This window comes from Littorina saxatilis, linkage group LG9, assembly GCF_037325665.1.
Source record: "Littorina saxatilis isolate snail1 linkage group LG9, US_GU_Lsax_2.0, whole genome shotgun sequence".
In the NCBI taxonomy this organism is placed as follows: domain Eukaryota; kingdom Metazoa; phylum Mollusca; class Gastropoda; order Littorinimorpha; family Littorinidae; genus Littorina; species Littorina saxatilis.
In genome coordinates, this window is record NC_090253.1 from 42216896 (window position 1) to 42233940 (window position 17045).

A 17045-nucleotide genomic window follows, 5' to 3' on the forward strand; every position below is an offset into this window, starting at 1 on the left:
ATCCTTTTCTGATAACTGTAAGAGGTATTTAATCAAAGTGTTGAAAATAACTTGCCTTTTCCGAAACAAAAAGAAACAGCTTTATGTGTGAAAGCGTCTGCTACAGTCAGATAGCAGCGGGCGTGTTCTACTGTTTGTGTTACTGCTGCGATCTGGATTGCATGTCATCCTCAGCCGATAACTCCTTTTGATTAAGATATTGTATCACTTTGTTCATTCATCACTTGACACATATAGACAGACCGCAAGGCTGTCATAACTTGACAGAACCAGAAAGTAGCATGGAAAGGAGGAAAGCAAATATGTCGTCTGGAGAAAAGGAAGAAAGTTCTCCTCTCACAGGTAAAAAGCGGTCAAATTGTTCACGTCTGATACGCAATTAACTGATAATTAATTCTTGCGGAAGGATAGTCTTTGTGTGTGTGTGTGTGTGTTTAATTGCTGTTTATATTGATGTTTTTCAATGTTAGTATGTGTTTATTCAGCCACAATGTCTCTCCTTTGAGATAATAAAGCATTATTGTATTGTATTAAGTTGATAGGACTGGTGTCAGTGACATCTACAAGACAGTTTGGGCTTGTAGCAGTAATTAAGAATCAAAGGGAAAACCTCAGAATGTGGTAGGCAGATCATCCGTTTGTGTCACTTGTTTTGATGTTAATAAATAAGTAGATAAATGGACAAATTTATGAATAAATATATACAGTTACAGTGTATGCGATGATCATGACGAAAAATTAGGTTATGAATGTTTGAAAAACCGAACGGACACTTAAAAACATGTAGAAAAATATTTATTTATTGCCAACAGAAAAACCCAGGGATCCAAATGAGATCAAAGCCACACAGTGCAGTCGCATACAGGCCCCGGTACAGTGTTGTCTGCGTCCCGCTATGTGGGTGCCAGGCCTCAACCAACTGCATAGCCACAGGGAGAAGTGAGCAGTTTGTATAAAGTCTCTGTCTCTGCCTTTCTCTGTGTGTGTGTGTGTGTGCGTGTTTGTGTGCGTGTGTGTGTGTCTCTCTCTGTCTCTCTCTCTAACCCCCCCCCCTCCCTCCATCTCTCTGTTGGTCTATCACCGAATCAATCATTTTGTTGGTCCGTCTGTCTGTTATTGTCTTAATTGTCCGTTGCCTTGTCTGTCCTCTCCCTCCCCCCCCCCCCCCCCTCCGTCTCTCTCTCTTTCTCTTCATATTTGATGAAAATATGAGAATTGGATAAATACATACGATCAATGTTTTACTACATTAAAATGACTGTACTGTATTTACATTAATATTCTGTCTTTTTTTCTGTTTTTTGGGTGTTTTTCTTGGCTTACGTGTGTGTGTGTGTGTGTGTGTGTGTGTGTGTGTGTGTGTGTGTGTGTGTGTTATCCATAACTTGTTTGTTAAAATTTTTCATCTGTTTATGTTTCTGTGTTTCCATCAGTCTGTAAACTTGATTTAAACTATATATTAAACTTATTTACGTGTCGGATAAATGTGTCTGATGAAAGATATACATGTACTCTCTGTGATATTTAACAATTGTCTGTTTGCTTGTTTGTTTGCTTGTTTGTTTGTTTGTTTGTAGTTTAGATGGTAGAAACAGTCGTGTGTTGTGTCTGTTACAGATGGAAAACTGAAGGTTCTACTTCACAGATAAATCTGGATAGTGTTCGAGAAGCTCTCCCCAGAGTGATACAGGCTGATAAGACTAACTCAGATTTTATTGTGAGCAAGGTAAGCTTTGCAATACAATACAACTGCTGTGCTTTGCAACTTACAAGGCAGCATTGAGCATTAGCCATATCCCTTAATTGTTAGGCAAAATGGTAGTTTTGTCACCTTTTAGACTTATTAAATGACGAAAACGACACGCTTGGCTTACAAACAAAAGTTAATCTTTCTGACGCTGACATTTTCTGAGGATGGTGCATTGAAGTGCAATGCAAATATTTTTGATAATTGTTGTTTTTTTTGCCGTATGCATTAGTGTGCCATTAAAATGAGGTTAAGGAACGCACATTCATGTACTTTGATCACCAATAATAAAGAAAAAATTCTATTAGTTTTTTGGGTTTTTTTTGCCCCTTGCATCAGTGTGTGATTGACATGAGTTTAAAAAAAGGCATGAAAGAGCCAGTTATGGGAAATAAATGTCAGTGCAGCAGTGCAAATTTATCAGTTCCATTCAGTCTAACAGTGGCTTAGTAATGCTGATGGGGTCTATGTCGACCAAAAGAGTGGGATTCCCTGTAGGTGGAGTTCCTGGAGGGGGATTCCCTGTATACAGGGAATCCCACAGGGTGGAGGTTTTCAATAAAACTTGCAAACCACACTCAAATTTCTAAGAAATATCAAAAAAGATTGAAAAACATCAAATTCTACCGATGTCGCCAAGCATCACGTGACAGCGATATCAGCGACACGCTACAGGAACTAAATCCTGTGGTATTCCCTGTATACAGGGAATCCCCCTCCAGGAACTCCACCTACAGGGAATCCCACTCTTTTGGTCGACATAGACCCCCATCAGCCTTAGCAGGGACCTATATTAGTCTATGGCCTTAGTAATAATAAAACAGCTAATTCTTAACAAATCCGTTGGGCAAACTCGGAGTGTTGGAGAAATTGTGCAGGTCAATAGATCAGTTCTTCATACATGTACCACACACGAAAGATGAAAAACGGTGTTTACCTCGCTTCCGCGATCTTTGAAAAGAGAATGACGTGTGTGCCCTCGCATTGTCACAAGTTGAAAATGTGTACATGTATGTATTGAGCGATGGGAGACAACTCATGTCAACGTCAGGTTGGAGCATCTATCAATCGAGTTACCTCCCGTCCATTAAATTTTTCTCTTTCCCTTGCGCAGGTCGAAAGCAATTTTCTTCAAATCCAAGTGGTGACGCGAGCGGAATGGTTAGATGTGATAGAAATGTGGTTCGAGGACAACGAAATAAAGGTAATTGTGTTTGTGTGTGTGTGTGTGTGTGTGCGTGTGTGTGTGCGTGTGACTGTCAGTGTGTGTCACAGTGCGCGCGTGTGTGTGTAGTGTATACATGTGTGTGTCACAGTGTAGACTATGTGCGTGCGTACATGCGTGTGTGTGTTTGTGTGTGTAAGAGAGAGAGAGAGAGAGAGAGAGAGAGAGAGAGAGAGAGAGAAGCATGGAGAAAGAAAGAGAGATAATTTTTGCCAGTCTCTCAGTCTGTCTTTTCGTTTGTCTGTCTCTTGCACCATCCGATTATGAGTAGAGAAGATTCAAATGATTTACCAAAATAAAGTAATCACTCTAAAGTGTTGTGTATACGTGGGAATGACAGGCCTTTTGGATCTCACGGACAATTTCTACATTAGTTGAAAAGCATCGTTATTCTTTTTTCCGTGAGATCCAAGTCAGTCATTCATGGACCCACCAGACCCTTGTCTGTCATCCACAGATCCGTTAGACCTAAGTATTTTGATTTTCGTGTGTCATAATACAGATCCGTTAGACCGGCCTCAGTATTTTGATCAAAATATTTTTGACTTTCGTGTGTCATATACAGATCCGTTAGACCTCAGTAATTTGATCAACATATTTTTGACTTTTGTGTGTCATATACAGATCCGTTAGACCTCAGTATTTTGATCAACATAATTATTTTTGACTTTCGTGTGTCATATACAGATCCGTTAGACCCGTGCCCGTCATACACAGGTCTGTTTGTCCCACGTCTTTCACCCACAGAGACGTTAACATTAAACCATTGTTCTTCATAGATCCGTTAGACCATAGTTGGTTGTTCGCGGATCCGTTACCTAGGCTATATCTCAAATTTACGTTAAAGGCACAGTAAGCCTCCCGTAAACCATCACAGATACTGTCAGGCTTTTACACACAGTACAAACACCCTTCCATTTGAACGCTCACCGAACGGGAGCATCCTAGGTGCCCTACGTAAAGAGCGAGCAATTTTCAAATTATTAATTTTGTGGATTGTCTTCTCACACAATCGGACCGTGGTGCGTTTTGGCGCTAGACCTAACTTTTAAAATCTAAATAATAAATTGACAGCTTGTTACACAAACATTCTTAAATCATAAAAGATTTTTTTTCTTCATTAAGACAAGATCAGTACAATTCGAAGTTTTGAAAGTTTGAAAAAAGAAAAGCCCGGAAGTCGGGTCACGCAAGGTCGTGTTTCTCGTAGCAGACGACGGTTTATGCCTATCGCCAGTTACAGTCAAAAGACATTGCTAGAGTTCTCAGTGTGAACCACAACCGTTTGTTTCGTGCATAGTCAGAGGTACATAATAACGTGCTATTGCAGATAAGCTCACAGCGAATTACAAACTGACGACAACATTGTGAAAAAGAGAAACTGCATCACACGGGTTCACGATGGCTCAGGGGTAAGATAAACCACGCAAAAATAAATTCTGTGAAAATTGCTCGCTCTTCACGGAGGGAACCTAGGATGTTCTCAAGCGGTGAGTGTTTAAATGAAAGGGTGTTTGTACTGTGTGTAAAAGCCTGACAGTATCTGTGGTGGTTTACGGGAGGCTTACTGTGCCTTTAAACCCCGGTCCGTCAAGTTAATGGCAGATCCGTAATGCCCATGTCTGTCATCCACAGATCCGGCGTTAGACCCGTTCATGTTATTGGCATAACAATCTGATACTGTCTGTTCTTCACAATGGCGAAAGCCGGTTCAGGACACAATATCCGTTCTTTTGCATTTTAAATTGTGTTGTGTTATGATCTCTGCATAAGTTGTTGCGAATAGCGCGCGGTCCTCATCGTGACTTTAGTTGAGGCTTGTCTGTCTAAAGCCGGTCCCTAATTGAGCCCGAAGTCGACTTCGCGAAGTCTTTTTACCGAAAACTCAGTGCTAAAGCTCCGTGCGGCCAGCTGCGCGAAGTATACTTCAAGTTCGCGCAGTCGACTTCGCCCAGTTAAGGACAGGCTTTACTCTGTGTGCAGATCTCAGCGTTTTCCAGCGGCTTCTTGCCCCTGTGCTTGCCTGGAGCCTGTCTGTTCAATCTGGTAAGTATTATACTTTTTTTATTATTTTTTTTCTCGTTGCTTTATTGTCCCATCGCTGGGAAATTCGGGTCGCTTCCTCCCAGTGGAAAGCTAGCAGCAACGGAGTCGGGCTACCCAGGTGTCTGTGTGTTTAGGTGTATTCAGCCACCTGCACTTATGGCAGAATGACCAAGGTCGTTTACGTGCCATTGTGGTGCATGACACGGGGGTGGGACATTGCTTCCGTCTCTGGGTCTGCACATAAAGTTGGTCCGTGTCCGTCTCGGCCCGAATTCGAACCAGCGACCTTCCGACTGAGCTACCGAATAAAGAAACCAAAACGTCTCCCTCTTCTCAGTTGACGCTCTCTTCCAAAAGGAAATCTCTGACCTCGATCCAAGCGAGATAATTTCGTCCATGCGAATAATGGTGTCACATAACAATTCTGTCATTGCATCTGCATGTCTCCAACAAACTGACAAAGAATTTCGTATAACGAAGTTTGTATCGGCAACTTCGTCATATCAGCAGTAGTATGATATTAATCGCAAAAGCACCGCCAGGCTGTGCGTGTACCGATATGACATTTATCAGTTAAGGAAAAAGCAAAGATATAACAGCTTAGGAGGTTTGTTATTTTTTTTATTCTTTGCTTCGTTTAATGTCACTTTTAGTTGACTTGGCTTTTGTTTTATTTCCTTCCTTTTATTCGTTTTCTTTTGTTTCATTTAACTTTATTTTCACTGGGGTATCAGTCGATCGAAATAATGAAAATGAAAAACGAAACAAAGAAACAAACAAGAAACCAAAACAAACAACAACAACCCGTCGCGATATAACCTTGAACGGTTGAAAACGACGTTAAACACCAAATAAAGAAAGAAAGAAACAACAACAACAACAACAAAACAAAGCACATAAAAAAAATTCGCCCAATCAGCAGCCAGTTTGTCGATTTGTGCATGGTATGTGTCCAATTGGAAGGATGTAAAAGCCTGGACATTTCTTTTGTGCCACACACGTGCGTTTAAAGCTACACTGAACACTTTTTTGCAGGCATTTTTCTGGATGCCATTTTCGGACATGGGCATGAATGCGAAACGCCTGAAGTGGATTGTGTCACAGATGAACATTCCCGTCACAAGGTCAAGGTCATGGTCATCCCTTTGACGGACGATGTTCTGATCGTTTTTGTTTTTATTTTCTTTGGTATTACAACATTTTCATGTGTACTTTTTTTTTAATGTGATTTCAATAGACGTTTTCCGAAAATAACTCTGTCAGGATTTTCAGCTGTCTGGAAGAGTACCGCGGACAAGGTTTTCAGAACATCCGGGTTATTCACGCTTCCGATCGGCTTTATCAGGCGATCGGGTCGAACAACTAACTATGATGTGTCTGCTATGCAGCGTGCGCTAAATATAAAACCATTTTCTTTCAAAAATATAAACATCGGAGCCATGAATCGCCACCGATGGCTTGCTGATCACTGGAAGTGCCTCACCAAGCAAGTGGGTTTTCCTAAACTCACGTGACCTCAAGCCAAACCCACGTGACCTCAAGCCAAACCCACGTGACCTCGATCAAAACACGTTGTGATACGTGCCAGCATAGACCTATAGGTCCTTGGTGCCAGCGATCATTCCCTCAACAAATTCTGAACACCGATGAACTCGTGAACGCTGATTTTTGAAAGAAAAGGGTATTATATCAACATCAAACCCAACAAAGCCTCTGGTCCCGACAACATCCCCAACATCGTCCTTAAGACCCTAGCCCACCACATAGCACCATCCCTGTCCGTCATCTACCAGCTCTCATTAGATTCTGGGCGTCTCCCACAAGATTGGCTCAGTGCCAACGTCGCGTGCGCGTTCAAGAAAGGCGACCGTCACTGCCCAGCCAACTACCGCCCCATTTCACTCACGTCTGTCCCCTGTAAGATGCTGGAGCACATCATTAGCCGTCACATCCTATCCCACCTTGAAACCAACAACATTCTGACAAATCTAAATCATGGCTTCCGATCCGGCTATTCCACAGAGACCCAGCTCCTGACAACAACAGAAGACCTGCTATCCTCATACGACCGGGGGCGCCAAGTCGACATGGCCATCTTGGATTTTTCCAAAGCCTTCGATACGGTACCCCATGATCGTCTCCTCCACAAACTCAACAGCTACGGAATCTCCGGCTCCATACTCGCCTGGCTCCAGACCTTCCTCACCCAACGTACCATGCAGGTAGTTGTGGAAGGCACGACCTCCGCCCCAACCACTGTCGACTCTGGAGTCCCGCAAGGCACCGTGTTAGGGCCTCTTCTCTTCCTTTGCCACATCAACGACCTCCCGGATGCAGTCAAGTCCCAAGTGCGCCTCTTCGCAGATGACTGCCTCCTCTACAGGGAGATCGTTGACTTCAGCGACCACATCGCCCTCCAGGAAGACCTGAAGAGCCTTGAATCCTGGGCAGAGAGATGGGGCATGCGCTTCAACGCTACAAAATGCTACGTCATGACTCTAGCACGGAAAACCCCTTCCTCCTACCTCTATTCCCTAGACAGCACCATCCTCAAGAGTGTACCCACGAACCCCTACCTTGGCATTCAGTTCTCGAACGACCTGAAGTGGTCCACCCACATCAACTACATCACTAAGAAAGCTAACAGCACCCTCGGATTCCTCCGCCGCAACCTGCGCCACTGCCCATCAAACTGCAGGCACAACGCCTACCTTGCCCTCATCCGCCCTCTTCTTGAGTATGGTGCCACCATCTGGGACCCATACCTTAAGCAGGACGTCGAGAGATTGGAGCGCATACAGCGGAACGCATCCCGCTTCATCTCTGGTGACTACAGAACCACGACTCCTGGCTTCGTCACTGGGCTCCTACACAAGCTCCAACTACCAACCCTCCAGGAACGTCGCGAACACCTGCGTCTAACCTCCTTCTACAAAGTGGCTGAGGGGCTGGTGCCGGCAATCCCGCCTGACAAGTTCCTGACCCCTCAAAAACCAGGACGTCTCATTCGTCCACGTCAATCTTCCAGAGACTTTAGCACCTCGAATCCAGTAGACAACTACATCAGGAACAATAGCAGATGCTTCACTGTGCCACGCTGTAACACTGAGCAATACAGACATTCGTTTTTTCCAAAGACTGTAGTGGCCTGGAACCAATTAGATGAAGAAACTGTAACCTCGGCATCGACCGAGAGCTTCAAGTCGGCGCTGGCAGTAGCCAGACGACGATAAAGAACTAGCTGCGCACCCCCACTCCGCTGCAACAATGCCAGACATCTGGATGACTTGTTCTACAAGTGCAGCGTAACAGACAGATACAGATACAGAGAGAGATATTGTGCGCGCGCTGAATAAAATACATATATCAGAGTTAGTTGTTCGTCCAGATCGGAGGATAAAGCTGATCGGAAGCCGTGGAACGTGCTCCGTATGTTGTGAAAACCTTGTCCGAAGTACAGGGGCTCTTACTCTTTCAGACCGCTGATAATCCTGACAGAGTTATTTTCGAAAATCGTCTATTGGTTCAATGAAAAATGCAAACAGTAAAACATTGAGCATATCAAACTGTGTCCATTTCTATCATTGCATTCCTGTATTAGTCCTAGTTTTTGTAATTTTGTTAACATTCTTCTCTTCAATGGTTGATGTTATGTACTATTTGAAACGATATACAATAATCATTCTTAATATTGTTCATGCATGATTGGCTCATAAGGGTAAGGTGGCGTCATGATTGTGTTGATTTGACGTATGACGAATGGATTGTTATCTACAATGTTTAGGCAAAATAATCAAGAATTTACACTATTACTTTGAAGATCATTGCTTGCATTTGTTTTTACAAGATAAATGTTGTTTTATATTTTCACATGTCCTTTCAAATGATGAGCATAATTATTTTCTTTATAACATTGTTATCTGCTTGATTTTGGTTTTATATTTAGAATGATGATAGAAATATTAACGCAGAGGTGTTCAAATTTACGCGCGCAAACGCGGGTTAAAAAGTGTTTAACTTGTTTTAGAATGTGTGACCTTTCCCCGTTTTTTGTTCCAAAGTTCTTAAAGTCCTCCTCGTGACTTTTTTTCTTCTCTTTTGATGTTTTTTCTTCTAAATTTGGATGATATTTTGTGTTAAAACTGACTGAATGTTTTTGCATATAGTGTAAGGACTTGACTGTCTGCCATATTCTTATTTCTGATTGCATAGCCGTAGGCTTGTTGTTGTTTTCATTTTATGAAAATGTAAATTTCATGGACATGTAAAACATAGCTAAAACATTGTTCAAACCAAATCCTCATCGTTACTGATGTTCTGTCTCTCTCTGTTTCTGTCTGTCTGTCTGTCTGTCTGTCTGTCCGTCTCTCTCTCTCTCTCTCTCTCTCTCTCTCTCTCTCTCTCTATCTATCTCTCTCTTTCTCTCGTATTAAAGTTTTGAATCTGAATCTCTCTCTCTCTCTCTCTCTCTCTCTCTCTCTCTCTCTCTCTCTCTCTCTCTCTCTCTCTCTCTCTCTCTCTCTCTCTCTCTCTCTCTGTGCATTCCTTCCTTCCTTCCTGCATGTTTATATTATAAAGGAGCCATCTTGACAGAGAGAAAACCCGTCTTTCATTTAAGAATTCCATGAACGTGTTTTCAACCGGGTTTAAATCTGCAAACAGACATATAAATTCGGATTTGTTTTATACCGCTGCCGCCTTAAAGTCCTTAAATTCTATATACCCAAATCTTGGAGTTCCCGCACACACGGACAGATCCACCCGCATTTGAGCTCATTATACCCAAGAATAGCCAGGCCACCCAGAGAATATGAGGTGTCAATCCCCAACAAGCTTTAATAGCAGCACAATCCCGGGTAGACTTATACGGGTATGAGAAGATACGCTAGCTCCCGACTGCCTTCTCAGTTTCGCTGTTTATGTTGTCAGTTTGTCGTGACGTACATGTCAAATGTCACACTTGCTTGTTTGCTTGCTTGCTTACTTAGTGCGGTCAGTGTGACTGTCTTGTGTTCGTTTGTGTGTGATGCGTGTATTGCATGAAATTTGGACGTTTTTACATTTAGTCAAGTTTTGACTAAATGTTTTAACATAGAGGGGGAATCGAGACGAGGGTCGTGGTGTATGTGTGTGTGTGTGTGTGTGTGTGTGTGTGTGTGTGTGTGTGTGTAGAGCGATTCAGACTAAACTGCTGGACCGATCTTTATGAAATTTGACATGAGAGTTCCTGGGAATGATATCCCCGGAAGTTTTTTTCTTTGATGACGTCATATCCGGCTTTTTGTAAAAGTTGAGGCGGCACTGTCACACCCTCATTTTTCAATAAAATTGAAAGAAATTTTGGCCAAGCAATCTTCGATGAAGGCCGGACTTCGGTATTGCATTTCAGTTTGATGGCTTAAAAATTAATTAATGACTTTGGTCATTAAAAATCTGAAAATTGTAATTAAAATTATTTGAATATAAAACGATCCAAAATTACGTTTAACGTATTTGTCATCATTTTCTGATTCCAAAAACATATAATTATGTTATGTTCGGGATTAAAAACAAGCTCTGAAAATTAAAAATATAAAAATTATGATTAAAATTAAATTTCCGAAATCGATTTAAAACCAATTTCATCTTATTCCTTGTCCGTTCCTGATTCCAAAAACATATAGATATGATATGTTTGGATTAAAAACACGTTCAGAGAGTTAAAAAGAATGGAGATATAGAAAAGCGGGCTATCCTCCTCAGCGCAACCGTTACCGCGCTTTTCTGTATTGTTAATTTCACTGCCTTTGCCACGAGCGGTGGACAGACGATGCTTAGAGTGAACGGTCTTGCGGAAAAAACGCAATGCGTTCAGTTTCATTCTGTGAGTTCGACTGAGCTTGACGAAATGTTGTATTTTCGCTTTACGCGACTTGTTATTTCTTTCTTTCATTATTATTTTTTCTTTCTTTGCTTGCGTGCATGTTAACTTCAAGCACTAAAAAAACAGCTGAAAGAAACAAATCTTTCTTCCGTTATATCGAAAGCGTCGTCTCCCGAACGAGCACAATCAGTGCATAACAGATCAACCAATTAATCAGTCAATCAATCAGTCAATCAATCAGTCAATCAATCAACCAACCGGTCAAGCATTCAATCACATTTTGAATTCTTCCAGTGAACGAGATTTTCTCCTCTGTACTACAAAGTGCTTGCTTTATCTCTGTCGCCAAGACCAATCTAAAGGCAACACAGACACGGAACAATAATTTTGTTACTAGAAATCGAAACGCACAGACAAACCCGAAGGAAAGACAGACAGAAAAAAGAAAAAGAAAAAAAACACATGTTGCCATTGAAAGTTGTTCACCTGTCGGGTTTGTTCATGTCATGTAGCACGTGTTTTTGTGTATGTTCACCAGTCGGGTTTGTTCATGTCATGTAGCACGTGTTTTTGTGTATGTTCACCAGTCGGGTTTGTTCATGTCATGTAGCACGTGTTTTTGTGTATGTTCACCAGTCGGGTTTGTTCATGTCATGTAGCACGTGTTTTTGTGTATGTTCACCAGTCGGGTTTGTTCATGTCATGCAGCACGTGTTTTTGTGTATGTTCACCAGTCGGGTTTGTTCATGTCATGCAGCACGTGTTTTTGTGTATGTTCACCAGTCGGCCGGGTTTGTTCATGTCATGTAGCACGTGTTTTTGTGTATGCCAAATAGGTGACATAAGTATTTGGGAATGCAAAACTGTAGGGATGACATGTCACCATAATTATGCAACCCGACCGATTCCACAGACTGTGACACCAGCCCCTCCCGTCCACCCATTTATCGCGCTGCCCCAGTCATCTTTAACCTCTGCATTCAAAATCGTACGCAGATATCCCCCAACCTCTTGCATATCCAGCTGTAGCCGACGTAATGCCTACGTTATGTCAATGAAATTTATAATGCGCAAATGCACACTCAGTCGCTTCACACCTCCCCCCCCCCTCCTTTACACACAGTAATCCTCAACGAATATTTTCCAGACAGAAGGTGTACGTGCGCTTAGACGTGCACATATGTAATGTAAGAACACACACTATAATTATAGCCCTCCGTTAAACTCCACATATACCCCTTCCATATCACTTCCACTACCAGGCTCCTATCTTTTTACATTTAGTCAAGTTTTGACTAAATGTTTTAACATAGAGGGGGAATCGAGACGAGGGTCGTGGTGTATGTGTGTGAGTGTGTCTGTCTGTTTGTGCGTGTGTGTGTGTAGAGCGATTCAGACAAAACAACTGGACCGATCTTTATGAAATTTGACATGAGAGTTCCTGGGTATGATATCCCCAGACAGGTTTTTCTTTTTTTCGATAAATGTCTTTTATGACGTCATATCCGGCTTTTTGTAAAAGTTGAGGCGGCACTGTCACACCTTCATTTTTCAATCAAATTGAAATTTTGGCCAAGCAATCTTCGACAAAGGCCGGACTTCGGTATTGCATTTCAGCTTGGAGGCTTAAAAATTAATTAATGACTTTGGTCATTAAAAATCTGAAAATTGTAATTAAAACTATTTGTATATAAAACGATCCAAAATTACGTTTATCTTATTCTTCATCTTTTTCTGATTCCAAAAACATATAAATATGTTATATTCGGATTAAAAACAAGCTCTGAAAATTAAAAATATAAAAATTATGCTTAAAATTAAATTTCCGAAATCGATTTAAAAACAATTTCCTCTTATTTCTTGTCCGTTCCTGATTCCAAAAACATATAGATATGATATGTTTGGATCTAAAACACGTTCAGAAAGTTAAAAAGAATAGAGATAGAGAAAAGCGTGCTATCCTCCTCAGCGCAACCGCTACCGCGCTTTTCTGGATTGTTAATTTCACTGCCTTTGCCACGAGCGGTGGACAGACGATGCTACGAGTGTACGGTCTTGCGGAAAAAATGCAATGCGTTCAGTTTCATTTTGTGAGTTCGACTGAGCTTGACTAAATGTTGTATTTTCGCCTTACGCGACTTGTTTAACATAAGCCTAATCTAGCGAACAATACGACAAAATGTGATGACAATAAAACCCACGCTTGCTCACACGCACGCATGCACGCGCACACGCATACGGGCGCATGTACGCTAGCACACACACACACAAACACGAAATCACACACACACACACACACACACAAACAAACACACACAAACTGACACACACACTGACACACACACACACACATATACACACACACACACACACACACACACGTTCGCGCTTACGCACTAATGCACAGAGAGAGAGAGAGAGAGAGAGAGAGAGAGAGAGAGAGAGAGAGAGAGAGAGAGAGAGAGAGAGAGAGAGAGTTTCCCGCACCCATCCCCTCATACTTAACTTTTCTTTGCATATTTTCTTCCCTCACCCACCCCAACCAACCAGACACCCCCCCCCCCCCCCCAATCCTTTCCCCCACCTGGCACAATCCAGCGAACAATCGGACATAATGTGTACACAATAAAAGCGTCTGTGTCGGACAAATAGAGGGGAGGTTGGGGGATCGTGTTTCTGGCGTCACTTTTCAGTAGCAGGTGAAACACTTTAATTCTTGCTCTTTGACTTTCCGACTGGAAGTGGTGGAAGAAAGATCGGAACACCGGGTGTGTGAAATGTCGTCACTGGTCGCGAAGTTATTGCAGAGCTGCATTTTTTTGCAGAGCTGGGTGCTTGTCGCATTTGTCGCACTTTTTGCAACACGACAGATTGATTTTTGCGCGATAAACTGAGAAAGAGAATATTGCCGCGGACCATGTATCAACTCTTTTCTGTGCTTGCGACAAGTTAGTGACTGCGGAAGCGAGAAGCGATTTAGAATATGTCACAGCTAGGCAAGTACTTTGTACTTTTTACATTTAGTCATGTTTTGACTAAATATTTTAACATAGAGGGGGAATCGAGACGAGGGTCGTGGTGTGTGTGTGTGTGTGTGTGTGTGTGTGTGTGTGTGTGTGTGTGTGTGTGTGTCTGTGTCTGTGCGTGTGTGTGTGTAGAGCGATTCACTACTGGACATATACATATGTTATATTTGGATTACAAACAAGCTCTGAAAATTAAAAATTTGAAAATTATGATTAAAATTAATTTTTCGTAATCGATTTAAAAAGAATTTCATCTTATTCCTTGTCGGTCCCTGATTCCAAAAAACATATAGATATGATATGTTTGGATTAAAAACAAACTCAGTAAGCTAAAAAGAATAGACATACAGAAAAGCGTGTTATCCTGCTCAGCGCGACCACTACCGCACTATTCTGCATGGCTTGTAGATTTCACTGCCTTTGCCACGAGCGGTGGACTGACGAAACTACGAGTATGTGGTCTTGGTGAAAAAAGCAGTACGTTCTGTTTCATTCTGTGAGTTCGACAGCTTGACTAAATGTTGTTATTTCGCCTTACGCGATTTGTTCTTGTTTTGTCGTGTAAAATCTAAAAGAAAGTCACTATCTGGTAACAACTTGAAAGACGTCGGTGCTAAACAGCCAAGTAAAAGTCAATAACGATTGTATATAACCATGAAGACGGACTTCTTTTTTGTCCTATAGATGCTGATTTGAAGAACTCAGTTAGTTTAATTATTCTTTCATTTCCTCCCCCTTTACTCTCTCTCTCCCCCCCCCCCCCCCCCTTGTCACCCTAACACACACACTGTGATCCACTCTTTATAAATATGTTTGCTTGCTGTCGGTGAACCAAAATTCAAATCCAACAAAAATCTTCGTCTTCGTGTGCTACCATGACTGAGATCCGTTACAACGACAAAAACAGCGGCGAACTTCATACTCCGGCAGTTATGTTATTGTCAGGTGTTTCTCGCCACCCCGCCCCTCCCCCGCCTCTCACAAGGATCAAAGGGGCACACACACAAAAGGGGCGGTCCCAAAGTTTTTATAGCAACAGTTTTGCAAAGGGAAGGGGCGTGGCCAATTAGGGGCTGAGTGACAGCTTAGTGAAAGGGGATCAGAGTTAATCCGAATGTAGTTTTTGCTGCCAGAAGGGGGTAGGTTGTGAAGGAATTAAGGCAGGGGCTGTATATACCGCTTTTATAAAATGAAAATTGACAAGATTATTTGAGAAGAGGAGAAGAGTCTGGAACATGGTTCAAGATGTAACATGCATGTACTACGACATAAGAAATGCCCCACGGAAACATTGGATATAATGCTCTTTTTTTTTTTTAGACTAACAAGAAAACAAAACAGAGTTTTACACCAACTAACTAACGTTTTATATTATTTCAATTCGTGTTTTTATAGAGGCAAATCCGAAAATCGTACTTTCTAACTGAAAAAAACAAAACAGCAACACTTCTTCATGAGCTATAAATAGAGCCCTTTGATGTATTATGTGATGTAGCACAGGTAAACATTTTCCAAGCTTTTAGACATGAATGGTACTTACGTCACTTAGGTTTGCCAAAGGGAGCAACAGCAACACAAAATGCAAACAAACCAACACATTTTGTACTAATCCGCGGGCTGACAGTTGAAATATTTACTCTAAATTTTGGAGTTCTCAGCTTTTTTAGGTACTTTGGACGCCATAGAATCATCGTGTGGTGTTAATGTTGTCATTTTAATCTTTTCCTTTCAATAAATTGATGCTTTTTAAAGTTGCATCACTGTGGCACTGCTTTCTCAAAATCGTTTGGAGCACAAAATTAATGTCGTCACAGGGAAATACTCATCTTCTCTTCTATATCTTCTAATGTGTTGTATGCTTTTTTGTGTGTTGAGCGTTTTGATCAAAATGATGTCTCCACACAATAACAGACAGACATTCTATAAATAACAGAGGAATGATTTTAGAAATTCTGTCAAAGTTGAAAAAGCTGATTTATCTTTTTAAATTCGTTTTGTGCCCATGATATCTCCCCAGGGTACGAAAATCTGTTCATATATATAAAGAAAACTCTCTGTTATTGTGTGGCGAAATCTGTTTGGACTAAAATAAAACATATTTCAGAACTCTATTTTTATTGTTTTGCGAGATCAATGTTTCCTAGGGGCCTATTATTTTACCCCTAAAAGTCGCAAAAAACCCCGTCCGTTCAGGCCCATAAATCATGCTTATGCATGAAGCACTTTTTGCAACAAACAAACAAAAAACTTGTCTGAGCTTTTTTTACACCCCCGGTATAGGGGTGTGTATAGGATTCGCTCGATGTGTTTGTTTGTTTGTTTGGGTGTGTGTTTGTGTTCGCATATAGATCTCAAGAATGAACGGACCGATCGTCACCAAACTTGGTGAACAGGTTCTATACATTCCTGAGACGGTCCTTACAAAAATTGGGACCAGTCAAACACACGGTTAGGGAGTTATTGATGGATTAATATTCTACAAGGACTTATAGAGGCACATATTAATGGTCAAAGGGAAATAACCTTCTCAGTTGGTGGCAGTGAGAATGGTTATTTCCCTTTGACCAACGGGGGTGTTTTTCCTACCTCGGAGGAATTTCTTGTTTTTTTAACAATGACATCGACACAAAATGAAAAGCCTTGTCAAGAAACAAATCTGAAAATTAATGTCTTGCTACCTCTGCCCTTAAGCTTCGTTTTTGACACTAAACAACTGATGTACTTTGTTCATTTTAATCGAGTGGAAGTGAAGAATAATGCAGAGTAATTGTTTTTCTGGTCTGGTAATTGATGTCGTTTGTTAATCAGTATGATTTTGATTGTTTTTGATGATATTCCTTTTTGCTGTTATTTATATTTGTATTTTTATTCTCCATGCCGCTGGAAGGTCCGAGATTTCACCACAATAGTCATATTTTGTCATCTTGCATATAAGGAACATTTGACGATGCCACAAGTGTATCATATAAACTTGCGACGGGGCCCGGTAGCTCAGTTGGTAGAGCACTGGACTTGTGATCGAAAGGTCGCAGGTTCGAATTCGGGCCGGGACGGACACGGGTCAACTTTATGTGCAGACCCAGAGACGGAAGCCATGTCCCACCCCCGTGTCATCACAATGGCACGTAAAAGACCTTG

The 17045-nt window shown here is 41.6% G+C and overlaps 1 protein-coding gene across 1 annotated transcript; it reads left to right on the forward strand.

The window, feature by feature from the left end:
• The first annotated feature begins 105 nt into the window (after window positions 1-105).
• On the forward strand, window positions 106-6727 carry LOC138976139 (uncharacterized). The gene is made up of 6 exons (XM_070348965.1): window positions 106-342; window positions 813-939; window positions 1618-1726; window positions 2862-2951; window positions 4956-5018; window positions 6054-6727. Exons 1-6 carry the CDS (start codon window positions 282-284, stop codon window positions 6165-6167), a joined length of 564 nt encoding a protein of 187 aa, XP_070205066.1. The 5' UTR covers window positions 106-281; the 3' UTR covers window positions 6168-6727.
• The last annotated feature ends 10318 nt before the right edge of the window (window positions 6728-17045 follow it).

What these genes read in the sequence shown, in the direction of transcription:
- LOC138976139 (XM_070348965.1), top strand. Translation starts at nt 282, where the DNA reads ATGGAAAGGAGGAAAGCAAATATGTCGTCTGGAGAAAAGGAAGAAAGT. An exon ending in CTGCATAGCCACAGGGAGAA is followed by an intron (nt 940 to 1,617) that starts GTGAGCAGTTTG and finishes TGTCTGTTACAG; the next exon opens with ATGGAAAACTGAAGGTTCTA. An exon ending in TCGAGGACAACGAAATAAAG is followed by an intron (nt 2,952 to 4,955) that starts GTAATTGTGTTT and finishes CTCTGTGTGCAG; the next exon opens with ATCTCAGCGTTTTCCAGCGG.